The sequence below is a fragment of the Equus przewalskii genome, chromosome X (genome assembly GCF_037783145.1).
Source record: "Equus przewalskii isolate Varuska chromosome X, EquPr2, whole genome shotgun sequence".
NCBI classification, from domain to species: domain Eukaryota; kingdom Metazoa; phylum Chordata; class Mammalia; order Perissodactyla; family Equidae; genus Equus; species Equus przewalskii.
Genome location: NC_091863.1, coordinates 108,821,231 through 108,846,877, shown reverse-complemented (window position 1 = coordinate 108,846,877; position 25,647 = coordinate 108,821,231). Strand labels below are relative to the sequence as shown.

Below are 25,647 nucleotides of genomic sequence, written 5' to 3'. Positions count from 1 at the left end.
CTTAGAAACATTTTTGGCTCTCAAAATGAAATGTTAAAGATGGGACATCAAATAAAAAGAACGTCGATGTTTTATATAGGTCGTATATTAGAAATAGCCATAAATAGTCCTGTACAATTTCCACCCACCATTCCTTAATCATTAAAGCATTTTGAGGAACTCTCTCTTCCTCTGCTTTATCTTTATTAGTGTTCTTTATTTTGTAACAGTTTAACTGCGTAGAAGCGCTACAAAGTAAAAAGCAAAAGTCTCTCCAATCTTACTTCCCACTCAGAGATAATCAGTGTTAATGGAAGAACATTTGGGCTGTTTCTATTTTGGCTTTTTCTTTTTTTTTGGTTCATCTTTCAGGTCGATGGTTTTCGTAGCTACTGTGATTGTGAGGCTGCCGGATTTTAAGGCTCCCGTGAAGCTGGGGAGAAAAGGATGGGAATAGTCCAAGTTAGAAAGCCATAAACCCTGTTGTTCTTACTGAGATTCAGCAGTTGTTCTTGGATCAAAGCGTCTCAGATTGTTGCAAGCCTTTGGTTAATTTCCAGAGTTCTGGACACATTGACAGTTTCTGCTGGTGTTTTTGTTGCTTTTACGGAGGAGCAGGTTTATGGAGATCCTCACCCTCCCTCCACTGTCCAAGGCTTTTACATTGTTCTTTTTGTAAAAAGTATGAGGGCCACTTGGCAAGGAACTATGGGCAGCCTCTAGAGCTGAGAGTGATCCCCGCCTCCCCCCCCCACCCCCCGCCCCAAGTTATAGCCAGCAAGAAATTCCAAAAACCACAGGAAAGGAATTCTGTTAACAACCAGTGAGCTTGGAAGAGGACCCTGAGCCCCAGATGAAATTTGCAGTCTGGTTCAGGCCTAGAGCAGAGGACCCAGCTAACCTGTTCCCAGACTCTCGACCCTTGTCCTTCTTATCCTTGACCTGTCCCTTTCCCTGCCAAGGCCCCAGTTCAGAACAGACATCCTTAATCCAGGACATTTAAGGAGATGTGAAATAATGGAGTTAGTTTTCACAAACATCTTCTAGGATCCATGGAAACCAGAAGTCTTGCATTCTTGGTAGCCGCCGCTGGGAAGTGGCGAGGTGGTGAGGAAAGAATTTTTTTTCCGAGTAGCACTTATTATCCCCTCCAGAATACTAGTAGATGCGCGTAATTTACAGAGGCCTGGAGAAATGCCTCTTGTTAGAGGATTGTTATTCCTCAGCTTCACCCAGGAGCTGTAGAGATTTCAGCAGCCACTTCCACGTTAATCTAATAACCGAACACAGACATCAAGGGATAACTCTAAGCAGTCCACGGCCCCAGTCACGCTCTGCTTTGTGTGCTGAAATCCAGCAGGAGCGCCTGAGATAGCTTGGGATTTATCTCAAATTCTTAAAACCTCACTGGTACATGAAGGCTGCTTCTGCTGATCAGCAGCCATAGGTGCCTAGTAATACCACCCCAGTTCATCTCACAAGCATAAGGACCACTGCCCTCTTCCCCAGCAGAGTTGCGTGGCTTGCCTTCATGGATACCGTATATGAGACAGCCTCATTCTGGCCAGGAAAGGTATAGAAAGAACCCCATGAACGTTCAAATTTTGCCAGCTTCTTTCTTACTTGCACGATTGGACAGGCGCATGGACTTGAGCTTTGGAAATGCTCACAGCAGTTCTTTAACATAATCATTCATCTCCAGCAAATCATGTCCAAAAAAGCGTCATTTCAAAATGTAAGGTGTTCCTCCCCTGATACATATACACGTCCCATTCGTGCTGAGAAAAATACACTTTGGTACTAGATAGAAGGCTCCCCACAAGGCTCTCCTACTTGAGTGAGTTCTGAGAGTCCTGAGGCAGAGGACTCAGATGTTTAGATCTTGTAATATTTGTTTTCTTCCCTCCTCGCCTCCATCTGCTGGTAGGCTGCTGCATTTCAGATGCGTATGTAGAGTTCCATTAAGTATACAGTGGCAGCCTGCTGCTGGCAACAGGGTGCCAGGACTTTACAGAGGGATCCATTCCTGCAGGCCTGGGGCAGGACACGCCACAGCCACCATGAACCCCTACTCTTTGTTTTACCCAAGCCAGTGTTGCCCAATATAAGGGCTGCATCAAGCATTCCTAGCCTCAGTGGGAGTGGTTCTGGGATCAGGAATCAAGAAAATAAGGCTTTTTATTTAAGAATATTCTGGTGTATCCATTATATTTTAAAATGGTCTTTGGAAGGAAGGGGGCTGAAATGTTTGTTGTCAGTGGCAGCTGCCCTGCCTGACAGCTTCGGCAGAAGCAAAAGCAGTTGATAATCACATGTTCCAAGAGTACTCTAACCAAGGAGCAGGAGAAGGCGACAGCAGGCCCCACGGTGCTCATCCCAGTCCTCACTGGAAACTGGAATCCAGCCTGGGGACTTCACACTGCCAAATGCCTACTCTCCCAGACCTTTTCCCATTAGGCTGCCAGACTCACCAAAGATATTTCTAGTAAGGACTGGGATGAGGAATGTGTTGGGAGTGGAGAGTAGTAGGGACAAGGTTTAACCTCAGTTCTGAAGGAACTTGGTGTTAGGTAAGGAAGCAAGTCATGGATTTAGATGAAGGGACATGAGACACTGGCCCTGTGACAGGCACCAGGCATAAGGCTGGGGCTTGGGCCCAGAAGCAAAGCATGAGCCTGGCCTCTGGACCAGAGAGGGATTTGACACAGGGTGCAATTGACAAAATGGTGCAGAAATGCCTGGGCTGAAAGTCAGGCAACCTGTCTGCTAACCTTGGCTCTCCCACCTGCTGGTTGTATGGCTTTATGCGCATCATTGTGAGCCTTCCTTAGTTCATTTGTACAATAAAGAAATTCATTTATGTCAACCTTGGAAGCCTCAAGCTACTGCAGAGCTTCGCTTCTCAAACCACAACGTGCGCTTGAATCACCAGGGATCTTGTTAAAATGCAAATCCTGATTCAGTAGGTCTGGGGTGGGGGCCTCAGAGTCACAAGCTTCCAGGTGATGCTAATGCCCCTGCTCCCTGGACCACACTTTGAGTAGCAAGCAAGCATAGAGGACTACAGAAATAGCTCAAGGGCTCTCTCTGCTGGTGTAGATGGGAGACAAGCAGGCAGGACTCTAGTCAGCATCCCCTCCCCAGCTTCAGCCAGAGCAGCTTGCCTTTGACTTGCTTTACATATTAGAGTTCCACCTAAGATTTTATTTGAAAAATAAAGGGAGTCCTTTTGTTTATTTTTTAGAAGAGGTTGAAAACCATTGGATCACAGCCCTTTTGGGAAGGGGATGTTTTAACCTATTTTTCTTATGGAAATTTTCAAACATACACCAAATTTGAAAGAAAAGTATAACGAACTCGAATGTACCCACTACCCAGCTTCAACAAGTACCACCATTTTGTCCATCTTGTTTCATATCCAAGTGATAGGAGCTTAAAAAACTAGGGCACAGGGCAGCCCTGGTTCTAGTGTGTGGCATTGGGCTCTGTTGAATGATACAACTCCCATGATGGTTGACTCGATACTCATTTGTGCTTTAATGAGACTGAGTTTGGACAAGATGGACTGCAACTTCTGAAGGACAGATTCCCAGAATTAAATAGCCACCATGTCGAGCAAAAAGGCAAAGACTAAGACCACCAAGAAGTGCCCTCAACACGCAACATCCAACATGCTCGCCATGTTGGACCAGCCACAGATTCAGGAATTCAAGGAGGCCTTCGACACGATTGATCAGAACAAAGATGGTTTCATCAACAAAAAAAATTTGCATGATATGCTTTTTTCTCTAGGGAAGCATCCAACTGATGCATGCCTCAATGCCATGATCAATGAAGCCTCAGGACCCATAAATTTCACAGTGCTCCTCACGATGTTTGGTGAGAAGTTAAATGGCGCAGACTCAGAAGATGTCATCAGAAATGCTTTTGCAAGGTGGCCAAAAGGTACAAGCTTTCAGTTATAAGATAAATAATACTAGGGATGTAATGTACAACATGATGACTGTAGCTAATACTGCTGTATGAAATGTAGGAAAGTTGTTAAGAGAGTAGATCTTAAGAGTTTGCAGCACAAGAAGAAATTGTTTTCCTTTGTTCTTTTCTTAAAAAGAAATGCTTTTGCTTGCTTTGATGAAGAAGCAACAGGCACCATTCAGGAAGATTACCTGAGAAAGCGGTTGACAACAACAAGAGATCAATTTATAGATGAGGAAGTAGATGAGCTGTACAGAGACCATTGACAAAAGGGGAAATTACAATTACATTGAGTTCACGCGCATCCTTAAACATGGAGCAAAAGACAAAGATCATTGAAAGAACTTTAGCTAAAACCTTCCAATTAGTGTGTCTTACTGTATTTTACTTCCCAGCCACCTACCGCCACCTTCATAAACCAGTTGAATGTCATTTAGTTTCACAGCTTTACCTTTTCTTCTGATGTATTTATTCTAGACCTTTCTGCTACTTAGCACTTGTATAATGAGACTGGAAATGGGGGTGAGGTTGTAAATCATGTTGAAAAAGAGATTGTGAATAAAAATCAACAAATGTGACAGCCCAGGAAAATGTATCCGTATTTCTGGTCTTGCTGGATTTTTTACATTTTTATACAATGAAAATGATATTTTGAAATGAAGATTATTCTGACTCAAATGGGATATAATGGCAAGTTAGACAAATCAGTGGTAGCTGGGGATAGTCCTTTTTTCAGGTTTTCAACTTCATTAATTCAGATTTCATGGTAAAATTGATTTTTCACATATATGAGACAGTGTCCTTCAAAACTTTTAAGTATGTTTTAACATCATTATGCAGTAAAAGCTAGTTATGCCCTTTTCCAGGCTTCCAATAAGTCAGAGATTTAAACTATTGAGTTATAAACATAGAATGTACCAGAGAAAACACTAAACATCTTATTGATCTAAGCTTCTAAGAAGAGGCAAAATTCTGCAGAAAAGAATAGTTATTGAACATTTACTGTGTGTGAAGCACTGCACGTACATAATTTTTATTGGATCCTCCCAGTAACCTTGTGAGACAGGTTTCCATCAGCCTTGTATTTCAAACGGGGGAACAGAGCTCCACATAGTTGAGTAATTGATCAGAGTCACTATTAATAAGTGCCAGTTGGAATTCCAACCTGGGACACCCAACTCCAGAGCTTATAGTGCTGGAACTGCTGTGCTGTCTCTATGAAAAGCCCCAAATGCCTGAAAGAGTCAAGACATTTCCATTACATTATAACATAACTCTGTAGTCATTTTTGAAGTTTAAAATAATTGAGGTAATTGATTATTTGAATAAAATTTCAGGAAATTCTTTCCTAGGTAAAAAAAAATAGGAGATGTTGCAGCATTATTTACAATAGCTAAGATATAGAAACAAGCTAAGTGTCTGTCAACAGATGAAGAGATAAAGAAGATGTGGTGTAAACAACGGAATATTATTCAGCTGTAAAAAAGGAGAGCATCCTGCCATTTGCGAAAACATAGTTGGACCTTAAGGGCATTATGCTCAATGAAATAAGTCAGACAGGGAAAGTCAAAAACAATGTGATCTCACTTATATGTGGAATCTAAAACAAAAACAAAGAAACTCATAGATACAGAGAACAGATTGGTGGTTGCCAGAGGTAGGGGGTGAGGGGGTGAGTGAAATGGGTGTAGGTGGTCAAAAGGTCCAAATTTCTAGTTATAAGATAAATAAATCCTGGGGCTGTAACGTACAGCATGGTGACTATAGTTAACAATACCGTATTGTGTATTTGAAACTTGCTAAAAGAGTAGATCTTAAAAGTCTTCAACACACACACACAAATTGTAAGTATGTGTGGTGATGGATGTTACCTAGACTTATTGTGGTCATCATTTCACAATATACACGTACATCAAATCTTCATGCTGTACACCTAAAACTAATACAATGTTATCTGTCGATTATATCTCAGTTTAAAAAACAAGTAGGAGTCAATCTGGCTGCATGTGACGAAAACAACAAAATAGCACTGGTAAGAATGGACAACGGAGGACAATTTACAATCTCGAACATAAAGGATACTACCATAGATTGTAGACCTTGCTCCAGAAGAGAGGCAGTATCACTTAACGGTTAGCGCCATAGACCAAAAAAAATAAAGCAAAATAAGATAAAAGTTGAGGTAATTGATGATTTAAATAGAATTTCAGAAATTCTATTCAGAATTCTATCCCAGGTCAAAAAAAAAAATAGGACAGCAAGTTATACGCAATACTATTGCATGTTTGAAGGCAGTTCATGTAGTGTGGACTGTAGGGAGGGAGTGAAAAACAGACAACGGTGCTGTGACTTCATTTAAAATCCTCAAGGCCAAGCAATTTGAGAAATCTGAAAAAAATTTGTGAAAAAGGAAAAAAATCCATTAAAAAAACTTCCAAGTTGTTCAACACCTCTTCCCTCTCCTGAAAGTGTTGTTTTGGTATTTAATCTGCTTAAAATCAATGCATTTAAATATCATTTAATATTTGTGCTTTGTAGCTTGGGGCAGTAGGCAAATCTGTTTACTCACTATCACTTAATTTTTCTGGGCTTCCTCTTCTTCACCTTTAAAATGAGGGAGCATTCCACTCTCGTGGTCTACACATTGCTTTGCAGTTCATAAGGGCTTTTACATTTATTAGCTAATCCTCACAGCCCACAAAGGAAGTAGGGCTTAAGTGGAACTGAAGTTCAGAAACACCAAGGCACTTATCCAAGTTTTCTCAAGGACGCGAGTCCACTCCTGGCTCCCTTTTCCACTTACAAGCTTAAAGCCACCATGAAGCGTCACAAAACCAGGTGGAGAATCACTGTATGTTTAAGAAAAGGGGAAAATATAGTGGGATCACTTTGATGATCATTAAACCAATATTTATCAGTCACCCGCCATGTGGCAGGCATTGTTCTAAGAGTTGGCGATAACTGGGGGACAGGACAGACAAGGATGCTGCCCTCCTGGGGCTCAAATTCTCCAGTGAGAGACAGACAATGAGCGATGTCAACTAAGCGCCGTGTGATGAAGAACTGAGCAAGCATGGCAGAGGGTAGTCAGGAAAGGCCTCTTTGAGATGTCACACTAAGGTGAGGTCTGAATGACAAGAAGGAGGTCCCATGAGATGGTCAAGGCAATCAGGTCAAGGCTTTCCAATCAAAAGGGATGGCCAAAGCACACGTGGCAGGATCACTGGGAGAGCACAGGAGAACGACACAAGAACGGGATTTGGGGCGGGGTCTAAGTGTAAACTCACAGAGCTTTGGGCAGGGAAGAAATGGGATTTATGTTTTTCAAGATTCAACCTTGCTGCTGTGTATAGAATGGAGGGGCAAGAATAGAGACAAGAAGGCTTCGGGTTAGGAGGCTGTCACCTTCATCCAAGCAAGACACGGAGGCAGCTTGGACTCAGGAAATGGTCAAGGAGATGGCTATAAAATGCCTCTCCTTGTCCAACCTACTTTTTCCCCTCCAACTGTGCCTTGTTACCATCTTTCTGGCATAATTTTAACTGCATTTATTCTATTGCTCAGCTCAAATCCAGATTTGAAACACTGGGAGAAAAAAATAGCTTTCAAGATTAAAAACGAGAAATCTTAGTTCTTTTTTTTTAAGTATGCTTTTTGGTGAGGAAGATGGGCCCTGAGCTAACATCTGTTGCCAATCTTCCTTTTGTTTCTCCCCAAAGCCCCAGTACATAGTTATATATCCCAGTTGTACGTCATTCCAGTTCCTCTATGTGGGATGCTGCCACAGCATGGCCTGATGAGCAGTGTGTAGGTCTGCGCCCAGGATCTGAGCCAGCGAACCGAACTGCTTGGCCATGGGCCCGCCCCTAGTTGTTTCTTGAATGCTTTATGTTTACCTGACCTGGAGCCATTCTGGTTCAGCTATAAGGAGCCTTGTGGAATCCAGTACTATATGGTGCCTAGGCCAGGGCCTTGCTCCTCTTCAGTTTCCAATAAATATTATTAGTGATGACGATGAAACCAAACCAAACCAAACAAAAAGCAACGACAACAACAAAAGAAACATAAAGATTCTCTTTGGTCTCTCGAATGCTGGGATTCAAAATTCTTCCCACTACAAACGAGTCTGGCTCCAGAGCCTCACTGGGCTGACCCCCCACATGGCGATGAAGTGGCCCGGGTTTGAGGAGTTCCCCAGAAGCAGGGACAGGAAACTGCACACAGTATGACAAGGCCTGCTCCCAGGCAGGGGAAAAGGCGAAGTTACAGGAACGAACGGAGTAGGGGCAGGAACGTGGCCAAGCTCTTGTCCTTCAATTGTCCTCACAGAGCAGCTGGTGAGGAGAGACAGCAGCAAAAGGCTTGCTCCCGTGGCTGCCGGAGGCCAGGGGTGCAGGCATACTAGGTCTCAGGACGTTTCTAGCAAAACTGGGAGCCAGCAGAGGAAGACTGTGAGCTTCAGGGAGGCTCATTGCGGATTCAAGCAGTAGTACAACCGTCAAAGTGTGGCTTTGTCTTTTCCAAAGCTGGAAAACTGTGCATGGATAGAATTCCCTCTGTTTTATGTTTCCTTTTTTCTCCTATTCGATGTCTGCTACCCCTCTGTGTAGCCGAGAACGAGCCGATGAGAAATAGATGAACGAGGTGCAGACAAGGCGGAGGGAATGAGTTGTTTCTGCGGGCTAGTGCGTTGTGGTGGTGCCATTGCTGTGCAGGTGGCTGCCCCAGCCACCACCTCTGGGCCCTTCCTACGTGCCAGGCACTTGCACTCACACAGCGGCCCCTGATCCCTATGACAGCCTGCGAGGCAGCCACTGCACATACTGCTTTTACAGTCACGAAGCTGGGCTCAGAGAGGCGGAGTGGTATTCCCACAGCCCCTATAAGGTGGTGGAGCTGCTGTATCTAAGGACACAGTTTGCGCCCTTGCTACTGACAGAGCGCGGTCTTTTGCCGTCCCTGAGACTGAACAGCTCATAGGACTCACTACGAATAAGGTTAATGGCTAGTAAAGACTAGCCCTCATTTGCTGACCGCTTCCACCTGCCAGGCACCGTGCTCAGCGTTTATTGACTGATTGCGTTATTGCACTGATTCCTCAGAGAATTACTAGTTATTTTGAATTACTAATCATTTTGCAGCTAGAGAAAGTGAAGCTCAGAGAGTGTAGGGGACCTGGACAGTGTCCCCCCACTCATAACCGGAAAGCCAGGGTTCAAACCCCGCTGGTTTCCCCCTCTGGAGCCTGCTGGAACCGCATTGCGCCTAGTTTAAAGATGAGACTGACCAGCTCCCCGTGTTAATGGTGTTCTGAAAAGACCCTGGTGCCTTCCGGGGCAGCCTTGCTCCTGGTTGTGTGTGAGAATCACTGTTGTGGCCTGCAGAGAAATCGGAAGCACATAATCAGTTCGTAGGTTCTTATTTGCTCAAGATCTTGCACCTTGTATAACTTTTGAAAACCTACGTATCTCATCTTCATGGCTTATTCATTTACGGAAAGTTAATACTGTCAAAGCAGCGTGAAATGCTTCTTGCGCCAGCCCTAGTGTGGCCTGTGCTAGTGGAGCAGCGCCATCTACTGGCTGCTCCCTTGACCTACATCAGAGAGCCCCGGCGCGTGGGAGGGGAGGGGAAGTGGTGGGGTGGGGCGGTGGTCCTAAGGCCTTCCGGGAGAGGGACAGTCACCCTGGCAAGCAGGTTTGGGTAAGGGGAAGGGAAGAAAGATCTTGGGGCACAGGAAGGGAGTGAGGGCAGTGAGCGTCAGTGTGAAACTGCAGAGCCTTGGCTTTAGCCTGTTTGGCTGCGACTCCCAGGGTGATGTGGTCTGACTTTTTATTAAATGTCACATCGGGGCTAAGCGCGCCCAGCAGAGCGTCCTCGAACTGCACTAACTCGAAGGTGGCATGTATTACGGTTTTATCTCTTACATGTATGTCATGATTTTGAGTTAATTTTCATATATGGTGTGAAGTAAGGGTCAAGTTTCGTTTTTAAAGAGATGCTTTCCCAATGTTTCCAGCACTATTTGTTGAAAATATTATCCCTTCTCTGTTGGATTGCCTTGACGCTTCTGTCAAAAGTCAGTTGTCCACATAGTTGTGAGAATGTTCTGGACTCTCTGTTCTGTTCCATTGATCTCTGCTTTATGCGATACCACACTGCCTGCATTATTGTTGTTCTATGGCGAGTCTTAAAACCAGGTGGTGTAAGTCCTGCAACTTTGTTCTTTTTCAAAATTGTTTTGCTGTCCCAAGCCTTTTGCACTTCTATGGAAACGTTGGAATCACCTTTCGGTTTCTTTAAAAAGTCCTGCTGTGACTTTATTGGGAATGCGCTGAATCGACAGATCAGGTTGGGAGAGCTGACCTCTAGCAACATTGTCTTCAAATCTGTGAGCATGGTATATTTCTCCATTGGTTTGTGGATGTATTCTTTAATTTTTTGTAGTTTTCAGTTCTTCCATATCTTTTGTCGAATTTATCCCTAAGTTCATATTTCTACAAAAAAGATACAAATGGCCAACAAGCAAATGAAAAGATGTTTGACATCATTAGTCTTTAGGGAAATGCAAATTAACATTACAATGAGATGCTACTTCACGCTAGGATAGCCATAATTTTAAAAAAGGAAAATAACAAGTGTTGAAGAGGATGTGGAAAAATTAGCACCATCATCCATTACTAGTGGGGGTGTAAAATGGTGCAGCCTCTCTGTAAAACAGTGTGGTGGTTCTTCAGTGAGTTAAACACAGAACTACCATGTGACCCAGTAATTCTAATCCTAGATATGGACCCCCAACATTAAAATCAGGTGTTCAAACAAAACTTGTACATGAACGTTCACAGTAGCACTATTCACGATGGCCCAAAGGTGGAAACAATACAAACGTCCATCACCAGATGAATGGATAAACAAAATGTGGTCTATCCATAAAATGGAATATCATTTAGCCGTAAAAAGGAACAAGGTACTGATACACACAACAATGTGGATGAACCTCCAAAACGTTACGCTAAGTTAAAGAAGCCAGATATAAAAGGTCACATGTCATCTGATCCCATTTTTACGAAATATCCAGCATAGGCATATACACAGAGACAGAAAGCATATTTATGGTTGCCAGGGGCTGGGGTGGGGAAAGAACATGGACTGACTGCTTAATGGGTATGACGTTTCCCTTTGTGGTGATGAAAATGTTCTGGAACTAGATAGTGGTGATGCTGCACAACATTGTGAATGTGCTTCATGCCACTGAATTGCCTGCTTTAAAATGGTTAAAATGGCAAATTTTATGTTATATGTGTTTTGCCACAATAAAAAGCTCAATTGATCACGAATGTAAGGCTATGTTTATAGTCTCTCAGTCTGTTCCCTTGATCGTGCACCTCTCTCTGCACCAATGCCACACTGTGTTCATTACTGTGGCTCTCTAAGAAGTTCTGAAATAGATGCAGTAAGTCCTGCAACTTTGTTCTTCTCTTTCAAAGTGTAGGGCTGTTTAAGTTAATATACATTTCCACATACATTTTAGGATCAGCTCATCGATTTCTACAGGAAAGTCCGCTGAGATTTTGATAGACATTGTGTTCAATCTACAGATAAATTTGGGGAAGACTGCCATCTTGACAATATTGAGTCTACCAATCCATGAAATGTCTCTTCATTTAGAGCTTCTTTAAATGTTCCCAGCAATGTTTTGTGATTTTTAGTATGCAAGTCTTACACATATTTTATCTGACTTCTCCCTAAGTCTTTTATTCTTTTTAAGCCTATTGTGAATCAAATTATTTTCTTAGTTTCATTTTTGGAATTTTTGTTGCTAGTATATAGAAATACAATTGATATTGTAATATTGATCTTGTGTCCTGTGACCTTGCTAAATTTGTTTACGGGTCTTGTAGCTTTTTTTTGTGTGTGCATGTCTTGGGATTTTCTCCATATACGATCATCTGTGAGCAAAAACAGTTTTATTTCTTCCTTTCCAATCAGTAGGGTTTTGTTTTGGTGTTGGTGGGGAGCTTATTCCACTGGCTAGAACCTCCCGTACAATGTTTCATAGAAATGGCAAAAGTGGACATTCTGCATTGTCCTCAATATTAGGGCAAACATTCACTCTTTCACCAGTAAGTACGATGCACGCTGTGAGTTTATGTAGACACTTTATTAAGTTGAGGAAGTTCCCTTCTATTCCAAATTTGTTGAAAGTTTTTTTATCACGAATGGCCGTTGGATTTTGTCAAATCTGTTTTCTGCATCTACTGCAATGGGCATGTTTCCCCCTCCTTGTTCTATTAATATAGAGTATAACATTAGTTGATTTTCAGATGTTAAACCAACTTTGCATTCCTGGGATAAATCCCACTTGCTCATGGTATACATCTCTAGGATGTTTGGACCAGGTCTTCCCTGGTCTCCTTAATTCCCGTTCACAGACGATGTTGTCTATGAGGCAGAAGAGAAAGACTCCCAGTGTAGGGGGATGTGGAGCCACCAGCCTCTTCTAAGACTGCAGCCCTGCTCAAAAAGCCATACCTTCCATGCCAGGCTCCTATGTTCCCAGGGACCCCACAGAGGAGCCCCTCTACCCCTGAGGCACACAGAGGAGCCCAAACCCCAGCCCATTTCCCTATGACCGCCATATTTGTGCCCTCACAGTGAAGAGAGGAGCCAGAATGTCCCCACCCACCACCTCTTACTGGCCGCAAGAGCCCACCCACTCCACGCCTATTGGCTGGATGGCAGTGGGGCTGGGCCCCGCATGACACGTGCTCAAAGGCACCGAGGTAGGGCACGTGCCAACTCCTATGGTGACAGCAGTGTCCCTTGGGGCAGGAGCACAGAGACTGAGGAATGGAAGCAGGAGGCACGAGCTCTTAAAAGGCCACTGTGGCTAGAGGGCATCTGTGAGGCAGCAGCTGCCACAAAGGCAGGCCTTGTGCTTCGTCTCTGTGGTGTGTGCCCAGGCCTTGGGGACATCAGGACCATGGTTAGGCTTCTGCCCAGGGCTGTGACCTTCTTCCAGAGGAGGGTGGACTCTGCGGAGGAGGAGTGCCTGAGGCAGCCTGGGGTCCCACCAGGTACCCTCTCAGTCCCCTTGTCCCCTACACAAGGACCCTCCCCAGGGGGCTCCCCCACCCCTACCCGGGTGGTAGGGCGTGGCTCCATCTTATGTGCATGGGGGGGGCGTGTCCCTGATCCCCGAGAGCTGGGCCTGCACCCACCCGAGCGCCAAAGTCCCCAATTGGTCCAAAGGTGGGATGGTGGTGGCAGAGAAGTGCGTGAGGACACTTCCCCTCCCCTGCATTTCCCACATCTGCTGTGCTGCCTGGGCTGGTTCTTAACAGATGAAGCTGCATTCAAGTACCTGGAACCTAATCAGGGGATGACGCGCTGACCCTGCTGTCCCCGTCGTCATCATTGTGGTGGCTGTATTAACAGAAGGGCTCATGTATTAACTGAAGTCTCTCATCGACATTGTGGTTCCTTCTATTACTATTTGGATTCCTAATAGGCTGTGATTTGTTCGTTTCACTGCTGTCGTTAGACGCGTACAGGTTGGACTGTCCATCTTACTAATAGATGTTTCATGTGTGGTTCTTTGGTTTGTTTTGTCGGGAATTAAAAATGTCATTTCTTCAGCCATTTCTCCAAGGTTCTGTGGCCCTGTTTCGTGGAGATATTCGTGTTTAGAAACCAAGATCTTATTTCTATATCCATTGAAAACCCTGAGATTGCCTCGGTACCTCTGGTATCAGTCCAAGAGCAGAGGGATCACGCAGGTTTCGCTCTCTTTCCACCTTTCCGTGTTTCTAGCTCCCGCAGAGGTGGAGGCCCCTGCCTCCCGGCCTCCTCGCACATTTGCTTCTGTGCACAGTCCTGCTGCGTGCACTCTGACCCTCGGGCAGCCTTCCCACCAGACCCTCACTCTCTCCTCTCACAGGCCCTGGCTGCCATCGGGCTGCCTTCGCACCTTTTGGGGGCAGGCTCGCAGCCACCATTCTACCCTTGGGTGTTTAGACAACAAGGAAGGAAGGAAGGAGGGCCCTGTCCTCCAAGGAAGGAAGGCTTGGGGAGAGCAGGGGGATCTCCTTGCCTCTGGAACCCTGTCACAGAGCTGGCTTACATTCACCACTCTGTTGTAACTGCCACTTCAGATAGCTGGACTTTAGTTCTCCAGGAGCATCCTCCCAAGTGAGCTGACCCCAGGGCTGCTGGGCTGACTGCAAAGTGAGGTCTCGGGGTTGGTAAAGGGTGTTAGTTCTAAACATGCATAGGCAAGGACTCGGATCAGTTATCGGGGAGTGGAACGTTCTCTCGGCTCCTCCCGGGGCAGTTTCCTCTGAGAGCGTTGCCCCAGTTAACTGCCAATTACGTGGAAAGAACATTTCGTTCCTCACCTGCTCGGGATGTTTGAGGAGGTACTGTGTACGCAACTGGTGAGAAGCATAATTTCACTGTTGAAACTACACCAAAGGTACACGTTGTTTCGACGGTGTAAAGAACATGCTTCACAGTTGAAAAGGTAACATCAACTGACATTCCCTGACCAAAGGGGAAAAAATAGATACGCAGGACTAATTGAGGGCTGAACAAAAAGATATAGATGAGAATTCTCCCATCCATTCAATCATAATAAAAAATACACTTAGTGACATATGTCATCTAGAGCAATGTCATTTTAAGTTTACAGAAATGTTTGTCTAAACATTAATCAAATACTTGTTTCCAAATTAGCTTTTATGTTTGAAACAATACCATTTTACTGTGTGGTGCAGCTCATCTTCACCAGGGAGGTTGAGTTACTGAGATTACAGAAAACCCAAGTTATTGGCTGATTTATTTTTAAGTTTTTGTCATAGCCAGAGCCCTGCAGACAGATCATGAAGCCAGGAAAAAGCTGAGTTGGGACTGGATCTCATGTCTTCTGAGCTGTAGGTCTTGTGTTTATAGCCAGCCGTAACGTTGTCATGAGTAAGGACGAATACTATTGAGAAAGAGGCAAGTGCAAAAGTGAAATCTTCTGGTTTGGTCTGACTTGCCTCGAAACTGGATCTTCTCCCTAGGTTGCCTGGACTTGCCCAAGCAAGCCCTTACCCTTCTCTTACTCAGTTTATTCCCCCAGTATTATGAACACCCACTATGTGCCAGGCACTGTTCTGGGTGCTGGGGGCACAGCAGAGAACAACAAAAGGAATCCTTGCCCTCATGGAGCTGACATGGAAGTGCGGAGAGGCGGCCAAGACTTTTGGAAACATATCAATAATGGAGAAGAGGGAGTGACATCAGCAAAATGGTGACATGGGGATTTCTAGTGTGTGTTCCCCCTGCACACGAAAATACCTTCATAAGAGCGAAGGATTCTAGGTGAGAGATTACAGCACGTGGGTGAAGCACAGAAATAAGAAAAGATGCATTGAGGAGAGTAGGAAAGATAGATTTACGTGGCCCCCTCCCCTCTCCCCCAAGCCCTATCAGCCCAGCACAGAGTGAGAAACCTCACCCATGGGAGGAGTGTCAAGTGAGCACCCGACTTCACAGCAGACCACAGAGAAAGCTGGCCTCAGAACCAGGCCCACTCCCCTGACCCTAGGTCCTAGGTTCTAAAAATAGAACTACATATGATCCAGCAATCTCACTTCTGGGTATATATCTGAAGGAAATGGAAACAGGATATTGAAAAGACGTCTGCATTCCTATGTTCCTTGCAGCATTATTCACAATAGCCAAGATATGGAAACAACCTATGTGTCCATCAATGGACAAATGGATAAAGAAGATGCAATATATATATGTGTGTATGTATATATACACAAACACACACACACACATACATATACACACACAATGGAATATTATTCAGTCATGAGAAAGAAGGAAATTCTTCCATTTGTGACAACATGGATGGACCTTGAGGGCATTATGCTAAGTGAGATAAGAAAAACAGAGAAAGACAAATACTGTATGATATGACATATGGAATCTAAAAAAGCCAATTTTGTAAAAACAAAGAGTAGAATGCTGGTTACCAGGGGCTGCTGGGTGGGGGGACCTGGGGAGATGTTGTTTAAGGGTGTAAACTTGCAAGTAGTAGATAAATAAGTTCTGGAGATGTAATGCACAGCATAGTGATTATAGTCAAAAACATTGTATCATAGACTCCAAAGTTGCTAATAGACTAGGTCTTAAATGTTCTCACCACAAAAAAGAAATGGTAATTATGTGATGTGGTGGAGGTGTTAGCTAACACTACAGTGGTAATCATATTGCAATATATAAATGTATCAAACCAACATGTTGTACACCTTAAACTTACACAATTTATATGTCAATTGTATCTCAATAAAAAAATTACTCCCTGTAGTTGAAAAGAGAAGTACAAATGGCCAGTGGGCATATGAAAAAATTTAATCTTGATATGTATTCAAAGGCATGCAAACTACTATCAAAGTAAATTATTTGGCTTATCCAATTGAGATTTAAGAACAAGACTTCGGTCCATGTAAAGGGGAGGAGAAGAAGGAAAGGATCTGGGTCCTTATCCCAAGACACTTGGAGACTGGATTTAACTCTGACTATAAACTGGGGATATTGGGGAAGCAAAAGTTTTAGGGAAATAATGGGTTAAATGAAAGATTACACTGATCTTGAGGAGAGAGAAATACACTCAGCTTGAGGCAATGAAAGGCAGTAACAAATTTTGAAACATCTGTTGTTACCCAGAATTGCCACCCTTGTCTCAAAACACTCTCATTCCTGAGTGGAGTGAGTAACTTGGCACCACGACTCCGGAGGGTGTCAAAAGCGCTAAAGCTTGCATATCCTTTGGCCCTCTTCTAGGAATATATGTTAAGAAATTGATCATATGCCACAGCATTTATCCACAATGGCATCTGTCACTGCATCGTGAACAAAAACAACAAAAAGCAAACCAAATCCTCACAACAACCAAAACCCAACCCCACAAACAACAATAAAGGAAAACAACCGCGAGGCATTGGGAAACACATGATGAAACCTTCATACAAGAGATACTGTGCAGCTTTAGATGCAGAAAAAAAATTAATCACATGCTAAGATACACGTGAATGGGGGAGTAGGTTTCAAAGTCATATGTTCCTAATGTTGCATATATAAAAGACATACACACAAAGTGAAAATTCACCCCAAATTTAGCAGTTTCCCTTAGGGGTAGGGTGGGCTGGGATTCTGTGCACTGTTTCTATTTCTCGTGTTCTACTGTATGGGCTCTAGTGCTCCAGGAATTGCCAACTCGGCTGCTGTTTTGCCCTCTCCTGACTCAGTTGCTTAGATCCCAGTCAATCTCCAGAGGTGGGAGGTAGGGGAGAAGACAGGTGGGCCCATCTCAGCGTGGCCCTAGCTGCTGCCATTGGGGAGCTCCATACTGAGAAGGCCCCCAGTTCTGACCCCCAAGCCCTGGATTTCTTATCTGTCTCCTGGCCCCTACCTAGAAAGGACAGGGTCATCTTCAGCCTGTGCCATTCCCCCACTCCTCCAGCCCAATTCCCTGACCCTCCAGAGGGCACTGGGCCCTCAGGACAAAAGCTTCTGCTTGGCGTTCTAGTTAAGACTGGGGCCCAATCCTCAGTTTCTCTGTAAAATGGGAATAATGGTTGGGTGGTGTTGGTTCACAAACTGGCCCCCGTACACAGAGGGCAAGGAGAACTGAAGATAGAGGCAGACCACTCCAGATTGGTAGGTGGCAGGTATAATGAGCAAGGGAACTTACATATGAAGCTTGTCTTGGGAGGCCGAAAGATGAGTAGATCTCTGCCCCTGCCCCCGTCCCCCAGAATCTTGAAAGTTTATATAGAGGTTAAATGGAGTTTGTCACATGTTCTCAACAGCACCTTACTCTCTCCTGGCTGTGTCCTTGAAACAGCTCCGACTATGGGAACGGTGGGTGGAAGATCCATTTCAAGGACAGGGGAGGGGGTGAGGAGCCTCTGATTGCCCAGGTCCAGCTTGTGGGTCAACCAGCAGTCATGTCCTCTTGATGACCTCTTCCAACAGGCAGCTGTGGTGACTATGATGAGATTGCAGAAGCAAAGCACCCAGCATGTGCCTGGCGCTGGGTGGGCTCTTATCACATGTCGGTTCCCTTTACTTGGTTTCTTCTCCTCATAGTGACAAGGCTGCTCCAGGTGAGACATGAGGACAAACATTGGATAGGGATCATCATACTGAATGCCCACAACCACCCTGAAGGCTCCTTGCTGAAAATGCATGAGTGTGCAAGGCTGGCCTGGGGCCACGCCGTGCTCAGTGGAAGGGCTAGGCTCAGGGCTCCACTCTTACCCAGAGCAGGACGACCCTGCCTGCCTTCTTCCATAGCAGGAAAGGGTGGTCCTCCCTCCTCAGCGGGCCTTGGACCCCGAGCTCTGGTCTGATCCTGTCCTGACTTGGTTGTGCCAGCCTACATGAACCCTGGAGTGGGTGCGGGACCATCAAGGACTGAACAGGATCATCTGGACAAAGGAGAGTGAAGCTCAGGGCACTGGCAGGGACTGGGGTCCATCCCTCCTATGGTGGCAGATATTGGAAGGGTCCCTCTTGTCAGGGTGCCTTGCCCCAGGCTGTGCTCCTCAGTGGCCATAACCCCGTGTCCTCAGGCCACCTCCCTCCTGGGGCCTGTGGGCCTTCCTTCCTCGGTTGCAGATGCTGCGCTCCGCCCCGGCCTCCCTCATCCAGCCCTCTGCCCGCCTGCCCACCCTTACCCTGCAGCAGCCTCAGCGCCCCTGGCCCGGCTTCTCTGGGGAGGCCCTGAGGGGGGCTCTGAAGAGGCAGGTTGGGTCTAGAGTGGGGGAAGGGAAGCAGGTTTCTGGTCCTGGTGGTTTATCCTCTCCAAAACTCCGCATCCTCCTAGCCAGCAGGGAGGCAGGGGACTTGCCATCTGCTGCCGCTGGGGGGCCTCCAGGTGACACAAAACCATCTGCAGTCTATTTCACCTCACCTCCCCCAGCCCACCCTCGGGGTTGAACTGAAGTAAGTGCTTTCTAATACCAGGCTCTACAATGAAGACTTAGGTATTAGGTTATTCAAACGAACGTTCTGTCTGGGACAAACTGTCACCTCTCGGGCCAGGCCTATGCTGCTGACTTCTCCTCATGGGGACAGTGGTCCAGGTCAAGTCGGGCCTCCGAGCATCCTCTGAACAGGCCCGACATCCCCGCCACAGCCCGACCCCCCTACAGCCCTCTGAGGGTGCTCCCCTCCGTAGCTCCTGGCCATCAGCCGGGTGACCTCACCACCCGCCCCTCTCTCCTCCAAAGCTACAAGCTACCGCATCACACCAGAAACAGGAGGCCTCCAGTTTTATTGTATTTTATTGAACTCAAGGACTTATTATTTTTTACTTAGACAACAAGATGTGACAACAGCAGGAACAAGACCATTATCTCTGACCAGATTGTGCTGCCAGTACAGAGTTCACACACAGAAAAGGGAAAGTCGTCTTACTCAGGTCGGTCTTTGATTTTCTAGAAGCTCTGCTACCTGAAAAGCAGGCTGCAAATAAATAAAGTGCACTGAGAGCCCGTCGAGCAGCCAGGGCCCAGGGGAGGAGGGAAGGGGGGAGAGCAGAAGCGTGCTAACTACTCAAGGCCAGAGGGTAAGGAAAGCAGGGGCAGGAACTCAGGCTGAGGACCCACCCCCCGCCAACCCCTCTGAGCCCAGCCAGCCAGAGCCAGAGCCATCTGGACTTGCTGCGCCCCTCTGTGTGGGGTGGGGCTCTCTGAGGAGAGGAGGTCTCTGAGCCAGGGACCCTGAGGCTGTGCCCTGTCTGTGGGGAAGTGGCCTCCTAGGCCCCAGGCAGGTCGAGCTGAGCCGCTTGCCCAGGGAGGGCCAGGCACCCAGTGCGCTCATCCTGCCCCACAGCAGCACCCCACCCCACCACACACGCGCACACACTCACACTCGCACACACGTTCAGTGAAGAGCTTCCCTCTTGCCATTCTCAGGCCTTCCTCCTCCCCACCTGGCTGGCTCAGAAAGATGCTGGAGTCACGCAGAGGGTGACACCTGGGCTTGAAAGGGGCACATCTGTGTGTCAGCCCCAAGGAGGCCCCTCGTCCTCCTCTCCTCTCATGCAGCCCCGTGTTGCTCTCATCTCTCAGAGGCTGCCCCGGAGATCGATGGATGGAGTCAGCAGGCTGGCAGGCTCCCAGAAGTGGTCCTGGGTGGACAGAGTTGGGGTGGAGGGGACCACTAGGATGGGGGCTCCCAGGAGACTTGGCACAAGGAAGGAAGCCATCAGGCCCCGTCTGTGCGAAACTGCGGGGGCCACATGGTGGCTCTGGTCCAGCCTCAGTCCCTGGGATGAGAGGCGGAGATCTTCACCCAGGACTCAGGCTCCTGCTGGGCAGCTGAAGAGGGCACATGGTGTGGGAGTGGGCCACTGTCTCTGGGCTTGAACAGGCTGCTGCGGTTTTCAGTCCCAGGGACTCTGATTACATGGGCCTGGAGCAACCAGTGTCAGAGCAGCTGTGGGAGCGGGGTGGGTGGTGAGGGCCAGGGTCTCTCCTGGCGCCCCTCTGGGCTGCCCCTGGCCATCCTGGTATGCCAGTCAGCAGCACACCCAGGGCCTCTAGGACCAATCCAAGCCCATCCAGAGGAGATTCTCCTGTGTGATCCTGGGCTGAGACTGGGGACAGAGAGATGGGGTCATGTCCCATCCCACCCCAGGGTTAGCCCTTCCCCCTCCTGGTTACATCATGTCCCACCCCACCCCTCCACCCAAACTCAGAGGCTTGTGCCACCCAACTGCTGTGGAGCCCTTGGTCAAGCCTGAGGTAGGGGTGGGGATTGGGGAGGCCAGGCTCTGTGGGTGAGGACCTAGGCTCCCTGTGGGGGGCGGGGGGGGGTGCTGGGATTCATCTCTCTTGCGCCATTCTCAGCTCAGACTGTCCTCCTGGTTTTCCCTCTGACCTCTCATACGGCTCCAACGAAAGCTGGTTCCACACCTTCCCCACCCTGGACCTCTCTCCCCCTAGGTCCCCTGGGAGCCTTGTGCTCCCCTCCCACATCCCACTGTGCCAGGTCTTGGAGAAGCCTGGGGGTCAGCTGGGGGAGTGCAGGCCTAAGGGCAGATTCAGCTCCACCACTTCTTATCTGTGTGACAAGGGACAATCCCTATCTCCCACAGAGCCCCAGTTTCCCCAATCCGTAGGGGAGAACAGAACCCCCTCATGGTATTGCTGGGAGATCTCAGGGCCCAGATGACAGGGTCTGTCCTTCCGCATGCCGGAACCTGACCACTGGGCTACCTCACCTTTCAGGGCCTCTGCCTGGAAGGCCCTTCCTCTCCTCCTCCATCAGGCCCTTCCCTCAGCTGCTCCCCAGGCAGCTCTAGGGCCAGGGGCGCCCCTGGGCAGCAATTTGACTCTCTTGACAAGGCCAGAGAAGGGGCGGGTCACCACCTACACACAGCAGTTCCTGAAAGATAGAAAGAGAGGGAGACTTGAGAGTTGCCCGCCACCCGAGAGGTCCCCATTTCCCCAGCTGTTGATTCCTCTACAAGCCCCTTCTCCCTCTGCTCTCCCCACCCAGCCGGAGAGCTGCCCTCTGCTCAAGGAGATTCCCATTTCCCCAGATCCTCTGGGTACACGGTGGGCTGCTGGAGGCCGTCCAGGGCTGGGGGAGGGCATTCTGTGGCACCGGGAGGGCCCTGGGAGGGCTGGAGGGAGCATGGCTGAGATGGTGGAACAGCAAGACCCTGGGGGAGGGCGAGAGAGGAAGAGTCTTTCCCACTCTTCCCTGTCTGCAAACGCAGGGCTTTGGGGGAGGTCCTCAGAGAGGGCGGAGGGGAGCAACCGGGACAGCAGGAGCAGGCAGAGAGCGGTCCCTGGCCCCAAAGACAGGGCAGGAGGCAGTCTGCAAAGGGCTGTACCAGGAGCTGCAGAGAGCCCCAGGGGCCTGAGGACCCAGAAGCGGACAGACCTGGGGAATGTGTGGCCAAGAATACAACCATCCTTCCAGGTGGTCTACCCCAGGGGGTGGAGGAGAAGGGTGGCAGCATCTTTTCTCCTCTAGGGTCTGCTCCGGGCCCAGGGGGGTGGGGACTGGGCTGTGGACTGGAGGGGACGCCCCGGTCTCTGTCGGTGATGGGCTGACCCTCCGAGATGCAGATGCGAGCTGCCTAGGCTGCCGCCGCCCCTCCCCCCATCTTGCCATCATGACACGGGGATCCAGAGAGCCTGCGTCTGCCCTGCCTTGCCCCTGCTCGGCTCCGCAGCTTTGCGGGTAGGGCTTCCTGGGGTCCCTTCCCCCAAACCCCCAAGGGACTTGGACATCTAGATGTCATGGCAACCGCCTCCCTCCAGCCCGCCAGTCCAACCTCTGGTCACCTACCTTGGTGGTCAGGGCCAGCTGAGTCGAGCTCCTGCTGCAGAATTGCTTCTTTCTGGTCCCCTCCCCCCTCGGCCAATGTGAGGCAACAGGTTGGCTGCACTCAAATAATTTTCTCGAGCCCGACCGAAAGGGCCCGTCTTGGGAGTTTCTGTGCAATCTGTCATCGGCCGCGACGCGTGTGGGCTGGTGACGGCCCAGGCTGGAGCTCGGGTCTGGCGCAGGGGGTCGGTGGCTAGGGGTCGGGGTCTGGCGCAGGGGGTCGGTGGCGGTAGGGGGTCGGGCCGGGCCGCTGTGGCCGCGGGCGCTCACTCGATCCGCACCTGCAGGCGGACGTTGAGCATCACGGAGGCCACGACGTAGAAGTAGGGGAAGTTCATGCGCAGCCGCCAGGCCAGGTCGAAGAAGGTGAGCAGCGTGCGCGTGAGCCCCTTGCAGAAGGCGCCATAGGAGCCTCGGGCCGCCACCGAGCGCGACAGCCGCACCGCCAGGCCCGACAGGGCCGCCGCCGCCGCCGCCGCGGTCAGAGCCACCGACGCCGCCATGGGCCCGGGCTCGGGCAGGCCCCGCCGACCGGCCGGAGCGCGAGCGGGCGGGCAGGTGGACGCGAGGTCTAGAGCGACCCGCCCCGGCCCGCCCTCAGCCTCCAGCTCCCCGGCTGGGCTCGGGCCACAGCCAGCGCCGCAGCCGCCACCCCTCCTCCGCGGCCCAGGGACGGCTCCGCCCCCTCGCCGGCTCCCTAAGCGGAGGCCGCCGGCTGAGCCCCGCCCCCAGCGGAGCCCCGCCCCTTGCCGGGCGCCGCAGAGCCGCCGCCGACACAGCCCCGCCCACGGCCACGCCCACGGCAAGCCCCACCCATGAGGCCGTCCCCTCCTGGGTTCCCGCGAGCGGAGCCCAGGGCCTGAGCGGCTTGGAAGTCGGTGACCCGCAGAGATCGCTCTAGCGGAACGCTCTAGGGCAGAGTGGAGGGCCGGGGGTCTGCACCGCCATGCTGATTCTGTACAGCGCGCTCCGCCGTTCACACCATTCCCCCGCGTCTCCGCAGAAAACCCGGCCAGCCAACCCGTTGTAGCTTTCTCTAATTCGCATTCATTTCTCTGGTAACTCTGTGGAGCGTCAGCAAACCCACACGCGCGTTTTTTCCTTTCTGGTGTGTTTGCTGCTCATGTGTATTTCTTTATTCGTGAATTGCCCCATTGTCCTTCCTTTCACCTGTAGGGGTTGAAACACTTTCCCTCTACTCTCCTAGGTTCAGTACCCCTCTTCGGTCTGTGCAATAAACCCACTACAGGCAGATTAACAGGAGAAAAGGTATACACATTTATTAATTCTTAATATTACGTGCACAGGAGCATCACAGGGAAAAAACAGTGAACACTCAGAAAGGCAGTGAGATTTGCAAGCTTATATACCGTAATCTTAAAAGGGGAGGAGGAAGGAAGATGTAGGCAATTTCGGGGAGTGAATGATTTTCAGAAAAGATGAACGGGTCCTTAGAAGAGCAGATGGAAGGCGCGGTGATTTGTGCCAGTTTGCCTGGGGTGGTGTGCACTAACAGTCCCCTCTCCTCTAGTAAGAGGCTATCTTCCCCGGCTGGTGAAACTTCCAAGGAAGGGACTTAGGCCGGTCAAGTTCCTTCTGGAGGATCTGTCTTTAGGCAGATAAGGGGATTTCGGAGAAAGCCTCTCCCTGCATTTGCTGTTTTTCAAGTGGCTTCAGCTCAAAATAATCAAAATATCTAAGGTGGCATACTTTGGAGTGGCATGTCCTGAACTCCTTGCTCCCCCCTAGTGATTTCTAAACGCTCTTCATCCATTGTTTGCCCTGCGAGCTGCACAGGAGCTTCTCAGGGTCTCATTTGCTCTGGTTCATAGCCTTTTTCTTGCTCCTGGGCATAAAGGCCTTTTCACTGTTGCATCTAAACTTGTTAGTCTAAGCCAAATCTAACCGAAACTCCATCATGTTTTCAAGACTGTTGAAACGCTCACGCTTCCTCATAGTCATGAGTTTTAAAAGCTGTCTGCAAGAAGTAGATTTACCACGAACTCATCCCAGTTTTCACAGGGAAGACTGGGCTGAGTATTAAGACCCTCTCAAAATGCCTGTTCACTGTCACACCTGAACATCTCTGTGGCTTCTGTATAACTATTTAAGGAACCCAGCAGCTTCATATACACGGATTGAGCAATGGTCATTCCTACATGGTCAAGGAAAAAAGCGAGTTTCAGAGACACTGGATTATTGTGTGGCATCATGATTTTATCAACATAACCATGCGTGGGTATGAATGCATGAAAAAATGCCAGCGCAGATATGTCAAACTACTCCACACTTTACTTCTGGTGAAGGCAGTAGGAAGGAAGACATACTTCTTACTCTCTATGTATATGTATATCTATAAGTATTACTTGTATAATACAATGAAAAAATTAATTATTTGAAAAAGAAGGGGCCACAGAAATAGAGACCTAAACCACATAGGAGCCCTTTGTTCCAGGCTGGATCCAGCCTCATTCATTCCCAGAGCCTTTTTCCTCCACTCATTTCTGAAACTTCTCCTTGTCCTCATCTCATTTATTTTTAACATTTTATTTTGAAATAATTATAGACTCACAGGAAGTTGCGAAAATAGTACAAAAAAGACCTTGTGCCTTTCACCCAGCTTCCCCAATGGTGATATTTTCTATAGATGCAGCATAATATCAAAACCAGGAAATTGAAATTGGAACATTACCATTAACTAGACTACAGGCCTAATTCAGCTGCCAGCATTTTTGTAACCTGCATTAATTTGTGTGTGTGCACATGTATAGCTCTAGCAATTTTATTCCATGTCAGGGTTTGTGTAACCACAACTACAATCAAGCACAAAAATATTTCATCACCACAAAAGAACTCCTTTGGGCTACTTCTTTGTACTCAGTCAGTGACCCTGTACATATTTTGTTGGTTATATCTATTTCATTTTTTTTGGAGTGGCTGTAAGTGTGTTTAATTTTGGTTTCTACATGTTCGTTGTTAGTATACAGAACTGCAATTGATTTTTTAAACTTTTTTATTTTGAGATTTACATGCAGTTGTAAGAAAAAATACAGAGCAACCCCATATACCTTTTACTCAGTTTCCCACAGGCGTAGCATCTTTCAAAACTATAGTAGGAGCTGGCCCCGTGGCCGAGTGGTTAAGTTCGCGCGCTCCGCTGCAGGGTGGCATCCCACATGCCGCAACAAGAAGGACCCACAATGAGGAATATACAACTATGTACCGGGGGGCTTTGGGAAGAAAAAGGAAAAAATAAAAAATAATAAAAAAAAAATTTTTTTAATTTAA

General features: G+C 48.1%; 1 protein-coding gene, 1 long non-coding RNA gene and 1 pseudogene across 4 annotated transcripts in view; 2 read left to right on the top strand and 1 right to left on the bottom strand.

The window, feature by feature from the left end:
* The first annotated feature begins 3,547 nt into the window (after positions 1 to 3,547).
* On the top strand, positions 3,548 to 4,293 carry LOC103543113 (myosin regulatory light chain 12B pseudogene; annotated as a pseudogene).
* A 14,987-nt stretch (positions 4,294 to 19,280) lies between these two features.
* LOC103542715 (small integral membrane protein 10-like protein 2A) lies at positions 19,281 to 24,442 on the bottom strand. Of its 2 annotated transcripts, none has more exons than XM_070606182.1 (3): positions 22,321 to 24,442; positions 21,242 to 21,405; positions 19,281 to 20,614 (listed from the first exon to the last, which is right to left on the bottom strand). In XM_070606182.1, the coding sequence occupies exon 1, from the start codon at positions 22,860 to 22,862 to the stop codon at positions 22,626 to 22,628; it is 237 nt and encodes a 78-aa protein (XP_070462283.1). In that variant the 5' UTR covers positions 22,863 to 24,442; the 3' UTR covers positions 19,281 to 20,614; positions 21,242 to 21,405; positions 22,321 to 22,625. The 2 variants fall into 2 exon arrangements, with proteins under 2 accessions (XP_070462283.1, XP_070462282.1); XM_070606181.1 differs by having other exon boundaries at positions 19,281 to 20,454; positions 22,321 to 23,058.
* The window catches only part of LOC139081164 (uncharacterized), a 27,557-nt gene continuing 22,592 nt past the window's right edge, over positions 20,683 to 25,647 (top strand). Inside the window, exon 1 of one of the 2 annotated variants that reach the window (XR_011536249.1) lies at positions 20,683 to 20,762. This is a non-coding gene — a long non-coding RNA (uncharacterized lncRNA). Of the gene's footprint in view, positions 20,763 to 21,400; positions 21,949 to 25,647 lie in introns of those variants that run through there. The other variant, XR_011536248.1, reaches the window with a different exon arrangement.

Coding starts and splice junctions, on each gene's coding strand:
- LOC103542715 (XM_070606182.1), bottom strand. CDS start 22,862: ATGGCGGCGTCGGTGGCTCTGACCGCGGCGGCGGCGGCGGCGGCCCTG.